General features: G+C 54.4%; 1 protein-coding gene across 1 annotated transcript; it reads left to right on the top strand.

Annotated features, from left to right (window-relative positions):
* The first annotated feature begins 3,989 nt into the window (after positions 1-3,989).
* nedd9 (neural precursor cell expressed, developmentally down-regulated 9) lies at positions 3,990-9,839 on the top strand. The gene is made up of 6 exons (XM_056583417.1): positions 3,990-4,000; positions 4,601-4,733; positions 5,394-5,546; positions 6,507-7,769; positions 8,057-8,146; positions 8,805-9,839. Exons 1-6 carry the CDS (start codon positions 3,990-3,992, stop codon positions 9,369-9,371), a joined length of 2,217 nt encoding a protein of 738 aa, XP_056439392.1. The 3' UTR covers positions 9,372-9,839.
* Positions 9,840-10,075: the final 236 nt, after the last annotated feature.

Here is a 10,075-nt window from a genome sequence, read left to right as displayed (position 1 = left end):
GGCAGGGCCGTAAATCTGGTCGGGTTAAGAGGCGCTAGGCTGAGAGAGAACGAGCTGCGGGGGGGGGGGGGGGGGGGGGGGAGGCAGGAAATGCTTTGCTGAGAGGTAACATTTCTTCCCCGTTGGGGTCGACATCGTTACACTCCTCGTCTTCTCTAGGATGATCCTCCCCTCCCCCCCCCCCCCCTGCAAGTTTCTTTCTTCCCGTCGGAGAGTCGGAGCGATTGGCGACCGATAATCGTCGTTCCTCGAAAGCCGACGCTTTATTTTTTTCTCAGTTTGAGCTTTGTCTCCATTGTGGATAAACGGCGGCTCCCGGTGTTGTGGATTAAAACCAGGGTAAGATGGGGGTGTTATGATCCTCATTAGTCCTACCAATCAGGGTATCCTCTTATCACCCCCCCCGCCTCCCTGTTCCTCTCTGTTTTGGTTCATCCCCCCCCCCCCCCCCTCTCCCATCCTGAGCTGGCTGACGGTCTTGCGGGACGCCAGACTTAATTACCTGCAGTAATGAGTTTGCCGCCTTAATAGGCCAGCGCGGCGGAAACATTATCTCTCGGTGTACGGGTGGAGGAAGGAAGGGTGGAGGGAGGATACGGGGGAGGGGGGGGGGGGGGGGGATGCTGAGAAATTAGCTGGAAAAACTCTGCGCCCTCCATGGCCTCAGAGCGGGACCCGGCAGCGTCTTAGCAGAACGAGCGCGTTGTCATGGCGCCGAAACGACTCCCCCCGGGGTGAGGGAGCGAGCGTCGAACCAAACGCTGCCGCCGCCGCTCAGGGAATACGAGGAGGGGATCGCATTCCCAGTCCCGTCCCCCCCCCCCCCCCCCCCCCCCCCCCCGTTTTTGGGGGCTGGAGGGGCTTAACCTTGGCTTGGCGGGTCATCTTTAGTTACTGGTGCTGATGGAAGCAAGAGGTGGTCCGGGGGTGGGAGGGGAGGAGGGGGGTGGGGGTGGGGGTGGGGGGGGGGGGGGGGGGGGGTGATGGAGGAGGCGAAGAGAGATAGTGGGACTCTGACCTTGTACACCGCCATGAAGCGTGGGTGAGAAGGGGGAGTGATGAGAGCAGGACAAGAGGGGAGGTGGAGGGAGGCGTGGGTGGGGTTGACAGATGAGGTGGGGGGGGGGGGGGGGGGGTAGGGCGCCGGGGGTCACTGGGAGGGAGGCGGGTCAGATACCTGATATTTAGGGAAAAAAGACGAACCCAGACAATGGGATGGGTGGGATTTGTCATCGGGTTTGAAATGGAGACTGGATAGAAAACGTGCGCACACACACACTCACACACTCACTCACACACTCACTCACTCACTCACTCACTCACTCACTCACTCACTCACTCACTCACTCACTCACTCACTCACTGACGCACTCATTCCCTTCTCGGGCTGCTGCAAGGATTTAAGCCCGGGTTTGAAACTAGTTCAAACTGGTTTCCAGTGCTGTCCCTCTTCTCCTGCAGCCCCCTGCAACACACAGACCATATCTCAAGCCTCGGCTCGACACGTTACGACCCCCCCCCGTAACACACCGACCGACCGAGAAACTCTGACCCCCCCCCCCCCACCCCCCTACCCCCGGGTAACAGAGCACGCGCCGCGGATGCTAAGTCAACACGGCCCCCCCAAAGCCTGCGAGGCACCGCCCACCGCGAGGCTACGCGCCGACAGAACACTCCGTAATGGCGGCCACCAAGAGGAGTGGACCCGTCCCTCTCTTCATCGCCGTGACGAATCTCCTCCCACACCTGAGCTGTTGCTCTTTGTGATGTCATCGCCGCCCCCTCGGCCAATGAGCTGCTGGATTCATCGCCAGCGCGCCGGGGTAAATATTTACCCAGCGGTGATTATAGGAGCGACGCCCGGCAGTCACCCGCGCCCCGAGCATGCTGGGTAAACACACAGGGCGTGGAGTAAGCACCGGTGTGCGCACTGGTTTGTGTGCACTTGTGTGCGAGTGCATCTGGGCAGGTTTGTGTGTGTGTGTGTGTACTGGTTGGTGTGCACTTGTGTGCGAGTGCATCTGGGCATGTTTGTGTGTGCGCTGGTGTGTGTGTTTGTGTGTCATAGCTGGGAAAGAGTTCCTTCTATACTAGTCCTGACCACACATGAACCTGGGGACTACATGCCCCGAGATATTGGATTGGTTTGTGTGCGTTTGTGTGTGCACTGGTGTACGTGTGTGTGAATGTGTGTCATAGTTTGGAGAGAGTTCCTTCTATACTAGTCCTGACCACACATGAACCTGGGGCCGACAGGCCCCGAGACGGAGGAGGAGGTAGAGTCTCTTTCCTGGTTCGCTCTGTGGAACAAACGCCAGTAAATCCAGAGATTCCCTTTCGCCACCCGATATTTTCCGAAGGTCTTTCCCCGAAAAACATGACCTTCTTTGTCGGAAATTAAAATCACGCTCCGCACCCCGGGCCCCCCGCCACACCCCCCCCAACCCATCTGCTGTGTCTGGGGACGTGTCAACAACGAGCGTGTGAGCGTGCGAGGAGTAGAAATCGAGAGCGAGGTAATCCGTTATTCAGTTTCCACCACGGTCTATTTCAGGGACACTGTTGCGCGCGGGGGTGGAGGTGACTCACTAGGAGCATTAAAGGGTATGTCTCAGACCCCCCCACCCCCCCCCCCCTCCGGCCGATGTATGGACACACAGGAATGCCAGCGATGAGCCCCTTTAAATCACTAATGGAGGAGGGGGCCGCTGGACTTAGCCTTATGAGAACCATATGGAATTGTGATGCAGTGAGTCCACAGCGCTCTGAATGGCATTCCTTTCCTTACTAGGCGGTGTGTACTCGCGTTTTCCTTTTCAACCCTCCCCCCCCCCCCGCCAAGCTCCCCCCACACACCTCCCCCCCACACACCCCAGCTCGTCTTCATCACTCTATTCCCTTCTTCCCCCCCCACCTCCACACTTTTTCCACACAAAGCCACGATCAGACCCCCCCCCCCGTTGATCCATGACGAAGAATATTGTCATTTTGGAAAAAATGTCAGAAACATTGAGGGGGCAAAAACAAATTGTTTTGTGTTGACCCTCTGGCCCAACAATGACGAGCGAGGGGTTTGGGCTCCTCCGATGACTCACGGCATATTGTTAGAGTATTCCTTCCTCCAAATCCCGAGAACATCTCTTTGTAATCCTGCTGTTTGTTTCCAATACTTTGTGGCTTAAAAGTGTAGGTCTCCTGCGTGCTTCTGTCCAGTCTGCCTGGAAGCGGGAAACTCACCAGGGATGTTAGTATTATGGGATATGTTAAGAACGTAGTGGAGATGATGGGAGTACAACCTCTAATTCCGTGTGTTGTTGTTTGTGATGAACCTATCTGTTGGAGGGGGTTTTAGGGTGGGTGGGTGGTGTTTGTGCATTCCAAACATTCCTATCTGTGTCTGACGCAGCAAGGAATCTCTCAAAGTCTTCCTACTTCTAAAGGAAAGCAGGAGGAGTTATTCCAGGAACGAGAGAGCAGGAAGAAAAATAGAGAAAAGGGGGGGGGAAACTAGACTGCAGGCAGCACATTGTAAGACATTAAGACTGTTGTTGTTGATTTTAGGTGAAAGAGAAAGAGAGATTTGGAAAAGCCATTTCCTGTCTTGCCCGGGTATTGACCTGTGGGGCACTTCTGGGCAGAATAGGTTTAGATGGAAACAAAACAAATGACCTCAGCCTCCCAGCTAACATCACACCGCACCCCTACACTACCCAACTCTCCAGAGTTTATGAAACGTTTGTTATTAGATGAAGGATGGTAACTTTTCAGGTAATTCGTTAAATGTGGCCACGTTTGGATTAGTTCAAGTTTTCGGTAAGGCATGGTTACATTCACTCATGAGGTTAGAGGTAATTAAGTTAAGGTATGGTTCGGTTTGGTTGTTGTATGATATCGGTGAGATATGGTCGAAGCGGATTGTCGGAAAACCCTGACACAAACAAGCGGCGAATCAAGTACAATATGTACACATCGGAAAAATAAAACCTGGAATGTCGATGAGGTGAGATGTTAGACGTTCTTGTGGCGACCTCAACATGTTCTAGCCAGTGTTATTCCTTTAAAAAGGTCAGTGTGAGGTTCTGGAGGGGAATGGAACACATTGTGGGTCCAACCGCCAGGGAAAGTCTGTTTAGTGACAGAGATGTCCGCGCGGTTCCTTAATGTGCTGTTAAAGTGTGTTTCGACAGCCTCCTGGAGAACCTTCAGTAGCTCTGGGCTTCGGCGCTCCGGTTGGGCTTCAGAGCTCCAGTCTGGTCTTCACCCTGCGGCCTGGAGGGGAAGCTCACACGAAAAGGGCCCTGAACACACGGCGAGCGGAGGGAGATTGCAGGGCTTTGCTTTTGCTGTCGAAGTCCATCTGAGTCTTGTGCAACAGCACTGGCACTAGCTGGCTTGATGACTTGAGGACTTGAGGAAAGAGGGGAGGGATAGAGGATATAATGAGAGAATGAGGGAAACATGTGAGGGGTCACGAAGATAGGGGTGAGCGAGGGGTGAATCTGTCAAGACCGCTTCGTTCTTTAAAGAAAAACACCAGTTGTCTTTTTATACACAGAGGAACTAACGATGTCTCTCTCCCTCTCCCCCTCTCTCTCTCTCTCTCTCTCTCTCTCTCTCTCTCTCTGAGACAGGTGGTGACCCCGACCAGGGTGGGACAGTCCTACACCTACAGCCCGGGTCAGCACAACCAGCAGGACCTCTACGACGTGCCCCCCTGCAGAGCGGCTCAAGGGGTATGTAGACGTGGGGGATCCTGAAGTTCCAACACAAACACACTTAGTGGGGCCCCCCTTCTTGCTCAGCTGGCACAGGAGGACGGGTCGTTAGCACAGGGTTTGGCTTGGAGTCACCCTGGGTTTACCCATGCTAAGAATATAGCCACAAAGTGGCCTTGAGTCTGGGTTAGTGTTGGGAACATCGATGGCAGGTACTGAAGCACTGCAGTAAATACAATAATGGTATAAAATAATTAGTCGCAATGCAAAGGGGTCGTCTTGTTCTTGGGTTTATGAAGTACTATAAAGTACTCGGTACTGTGTATACTTTTAGGCGATGTGGTGTTCCTGTTTGTGTTTTCTGTTGGGAGTTGTATCCGATGTAATTACAGACCCCCTATTCTGAGTAGATTTGACATAAACACAAAAAGGGCTATTTTTACGTTTTTTATTTTTCCATCTGTTTCTTGACTTGTTTATTTTCTGGTCAGGGTCGCGGGGGGTGGCTGGCACCCATCCCAGATACAGGCTTGGATTTCAGTCTAGTAAAACTGACTCACTCACTGCGAGTCAGGGTTCAACACTTTTACAACCGCCCGCAATTTGGTGTACGAACCCCAAAAACAGTTGGCCAACTGCTCTAAAGTGACACGTTTTGTTCCGTTTCTTTCCTTAAAGGTGTACGATATTCCGCCGGCCAAAACGACGGGATCGTTGCTGTACAGCGGGAAGCACGCCAGCACGCGCCCCGAAGGAGTCTACGACGTTCCTCCGTCTCAACCCGATCTTCGGAACCAGGGAATCTACGACATACCCCCCTCTTCACAAGCGGTAAGCAGAACATCCATCAATATCTGTCCAAAAATATCTCAGACCTCCACCACGTGAAAGACGTGCGGGCCAAGCCAAGCTTACGGAGGTTTGGTTCGGTCCTGTTGAATTGAGATAGTGGCCTCCGTCCACGTCCAGAGAAATGTCCCGTCCGCGGTCCACAGTTCGCTGGGTTCTCCTTTTAATCGGCCTTCACAAATAAATATATAACAAACATATTTCTCGACGTTCTTGCGGTGGCCCCCAAATGAAAGCCTTCTCTTCCAGTTGTGTTCAACCAAAACTCCCTGGCTTCATGGTTTCTCTGCCTGAGAACTTTCCAACGGGGGTTAAAAAAGAAAGCCCAGGCCCATAAATGGTGGCTTTTTCGAGAGCTTCTAAGGTTTCCCCCGGTCTCCAGATCCCGCCAGGCTTAGGGCCCCGTCGGTTTGTTTGTAATAACCTGAAATATGCTGGAACCTGTTATTTGCGTCGCTCCTAATTACAGTGATGGCATGGTCGTCTCGCAGTAACGGGTGGATTTCTGAGGCCCCGGTTGGAAATCGCTTTAGGAGACTGTCGTCTCATGCCTCCTCCCCCCCCTCTCCGGTGGGGCCGTGGGCCCGTGTGCGTCACAACAGATCCATCGTGAGTTGTGGCCCCGGATGGCGTTTGCCCCGGAGGCCCTGGGCTCTACATGCTGACTACTGCTGGGTTCAGAGGATGGAGTAATTGAGGGCAGGGTTTTATGCTATTTTCAAGGTTTTGCAAAAAATTGTAGTGCAGTGCGGTCCAGAGAGGCTTTCACTTCCTCTATTTACCACAGGGCTGGCCAACGGCATCCGGTTGGAAACACTGCTGTGCCCAATAGCAATATGCAATATAGAAAAGCGCTTTATAAAGGCAGTCCATTTACCATTTACCATTGTGGGTGGGTGCGTGTGGCGTCTAATGCGAGTGCTCTTCCTTTGCCCCACACAGGTGTACTCCGTACCCCCGTGCCGGGCCGCCCCCGCGCTGCAGGAGGGCACCTACGACTTCCCCCAGCCGCTCAAACAACCCCAGGAGGGCATCTACGACGTGCCCCCGCCGGCCCTCACCAAGCCCCCCGTCAGCCCCGAGTCCCCCTACGACTTCCCCCCGAACTCTGAGCTCCCCGGGGCCCGCCTCCACCACCCGGCGGCCAACGGCAACGAGGGGATCTACGACGTCCTGCCCCCGACGCACCACTCCGACGCCGCTCGTTGCCACGGCGACCTCTACGACATCCCCCGGGGCATGCAGACGCTCCCCGCTCACCGGACGCCCCCCACCGCCGCGGTCGCCCCCGTCGCCGTCCCCGCCTTCCCCCCCGCCGGCGAACGCTGCGACAGAGGGCGGGGCGTGTACGACATGCTGCCCGCGCAGGACTCGCCGCGGGCCGCGGTCGCCGACGTGACGGACGGCGTCAACCGGCTGTCCTTCTCCAGCACGGGAAGCACGCGCAGCAGCATGAGCACCTCCTCGTCCTCCACGGGCTCCGGCGCCGAGGGCCGCCTGGCGCTGGAGCTGGACGCCGCCGTCCAGAGGCTGTTCCGGCTGCAGCAGGCGGTGGAGGCCTCGGTGGGGGCGGTGCAGACGCTGGCCGCCTCCCCCCACTGGAGGACCTTCCCCTTCATGGAGCGCCACGCCAACGACGTGCGCGCCGTGCTGGACCGCGTGCGGGCCGCGCTGGGCGACTTCCTGGTGTTCGGGCGCGGCGCGGCGGCCAACGCCACGGCCCTGTCGGACCCCAGCCTCCACAGCAAGCTGAGGAGGCAGCTGGGCCGGCTGGAGGACTCCCAGCAGATCCTGCTGCAGACCTACCAGGCGCTGGAGGCCTGCGGCTGGGCGGTCAGCACCCTGGCCTCGCCGCCCTCCTCCAGGCAGCACCACCACCACCACCACGCCAAGAGCGATGAGCTGGACCGCTTCGTGATGGTGTCGCGCACCGTGCCGGACGACGTCAAGCAGCTGGCCTCCAGCGTCAACGGCAGCGCCGAGCTGCTCTTCAGACGCAGCATGGGGGACGGATCCTTGTCCCGGGGGGGCACGCCGGAGGAGAGCCTCAGCCACCCGCTGCCCTACCCGTCCCCGGACAACGACAACTATGGCTGCCAGGTGAAGGCCTTCCCCGTGCCCTCGGGCCAGGAGAAGGACAACATGAACAATAGTGAGAAGTGCGTCAAGAGCTGGATGGAGGACTACGACTACGTGCATCTGCAGGTAAGGGCGCCGAAGTAGAAGTGTGACCACATCGTCTGTGTTATTGTCTGTATCCGGTATTCTTTCTTCTGTGGTTTATCTTGTATGTTGATGATGGGTCCGTTGAGTAGGATTATTAGTTACAAACGTTGACATTGCTTTAGTCCATTTGATAAGTCTGATACTTTAAAGTTGTATGGCCACCTACATATCGATTCGTCAACTAGCATCATCAAGTTGGGATGAAAACGACATTTTGAAGACCGAGTTCAAGCCGATTCTTACCGAAAGCACTTCACTGTTCCCAGGGAAAAGAAGACTTTGAACGGCAACAGAAGGAGCTTCTGGACAAGGAGAACATCATCAAGCAGAGCAAAGTGCAGCTGGGTCAGGAACAGGTGAGTCCTCTCCCCTCGCTCTCCGCAGATCCCACATGAAAGACCAGGAAGGAAGTTAGTTCATAAACAACTTTCTGTCCTTCAACTACCCGTATGACACAGATGGCATTTATTTAGGTCTCCTATCTTTGATCAGACAAACACAGCTGCTGACATTTGCAGTCGTGGATGGAGGGAGCAGCACTGAGAGCCCCTGAGAGTAGTCCAATCAGGAAGATCTGAGCTGTTTCGCTATGGGTGACTTCTGCGCCATCAGCATAATGTACAGATGGTTCTCTCCTCGCCTCTTAACACAGCCTCCCAGCAACAAGAGATTAACCTTCAATTCCGAGGGGCTCATCCAACACAATAACCTCCCTATCCACACTAGTGGCTAGTCCTCTGGCAAAGGTCAGAATTCAAATGCTGTGTTCATTTTTAGCGAACGCTCTAGAGCATTTAACATTTACGGGCATTTAGCAGACGCTTTTATCCAAAGCAAGTTACAATAAGTACATCTGTCAGAAGAACGAGAAACAAAATATCGCTGTTGGCACAGTGAGGACGTTCATAGAACCAAGTGCGAAGCACTTACAAAGATGCCAGTTGAAAGGTGCCATTGGAAGATTCCGACTCCGTTCACTCAACGATTGTATTTTTGGGTTCTCCTTCCTCCCAGATCAACCAGTTCAAGAAGCTGGAACAGGAAGTGGCCAAGCCGGTGGAGAACGACATCACCCAGTGGGTGTCCCACCAACACTCCTCCCCCCTCTCGGACTCCTCCCCCTCCCCGTCACTCCCGCAGACGACGACGGGCGGCGGCGGCGGCGGCGCACGCGTCTGCGCCCACGACCGCCAGCTGCTGGTGTTCTACGCCCAGCAGTGCGAGCAGCACTTTGTCACGCTCCTCAACGCCGTCGATGCCTTCTTCGCCTGCGTTGGCGCGGGCCAGCCGCCGCGCATCTTCGTGGCGCACGGCAAGTTCGTCATCCTCAGTGCGCACAAACTGGTGTTCATCGGCGACACGCTGTCGCGGCAGGCCAGCGCGCCGGACGTGGCGAACCGCGTGATGAACGCCAGCAACGTGCTGTGCGACCTGCTCAAGACGGTGGTGGGCTCTACCAAGATGGCCGCCCTGAACTACCCGAGCACGGGTGCGGTGCAGGAGATGGTGGACCGCGTGACGGAGCTCTCGCACCACGCGCAGCAGTTTAAGGAACAGTTGCTGCAAATGGCCGCTTTGTGATCGTCTGACATTTTGTTTTTTTTCCGCCGCCCGAGTTTTGCCGGGTTTGGGTCGAGTACGTTTTTCCGCCCAAAGACGATCTGCAGCGCGTGAACATTTATCTATGATGAAATATATATATATTGCTTTTCATTAATCTTAAAAAAAGGATGTTTTTGGATGTTGTAAATAGCCACCCTATTTTATGTTCTGTATATATATGTGCTCTATTTTTGTGTAGATTGTTTTATATGAGTATGGTATGAATATATATATATATATATATATATACAGAAACAGTATTGGTTTCTCCGTAGGATAACTTAGACATATTTTCGTAACATTCCTGTTGTATATTATGAAGCACCTTATCAACTTGTCCTGTTTGATTTCACACGGAGGAATGTTGTCCAGTCCACCCTACTGCTGGAGGCCACCATAGATCTCCATGGAAACTGTTTGATGGGGGCCTCAAATGTTCTTGTTCAGGGCTGGGGGGATGGGGGGGGGGGGGTGCTCTACACAGACCAAGTAAAGGATTGTTTAAGTCTACAACTGTGTCGCCTGATTTCCTTTCAGTTTACGTTTTTATTCGATAACTTTCATAGCGTGATTCTTATTAGATCATACAAGTGTTAGAAGGGGAAATTGTGAATGAAAGAAATTACTCGCATACACTTCATGCTAGGTCAACGATTTTTAAGACCATGTAGGAAGGGGACATC

Source organism: Gadus chalcogrammus, chromosome 22 (genome assembly GCF_026213295.1).
Source record: "Gadus chalcogrammus isolate NIFS_2021 chromosome 22, NIFS_Gcha_1.0, whole genome shotgun sequence".
Lineage (NCBI taxonomy): Eukaryota > Metazoa > Chordata > Actinopteri > Gadiformes > Gadidae > Gadus > Gadus chalcogrammus.
The sequence above is the reverse complement of the archived record's forward strand: the minus strand, read 5'-3'. Positions and strand labels throughout refer to the sequence as shown.

Coding starts and splice junctions, on each gene's coding strand:
- nedd9 (XM_056583417.1), top strand. Junction 4,734..5,393: donor CCTGCAGAGCGGCTCAAGGG/GTATGTAGACGT, acceptor CTTTCCTTAAAG/GTGTACGATATTCCGCCGGC. Junction 7,770..8,056: donor ACGACTACGTGCATCTGCAG/GTAAGGGCGCCG, acceptor CACTGTTCCCAG/GGAAAAGAAGACTTTGAACG.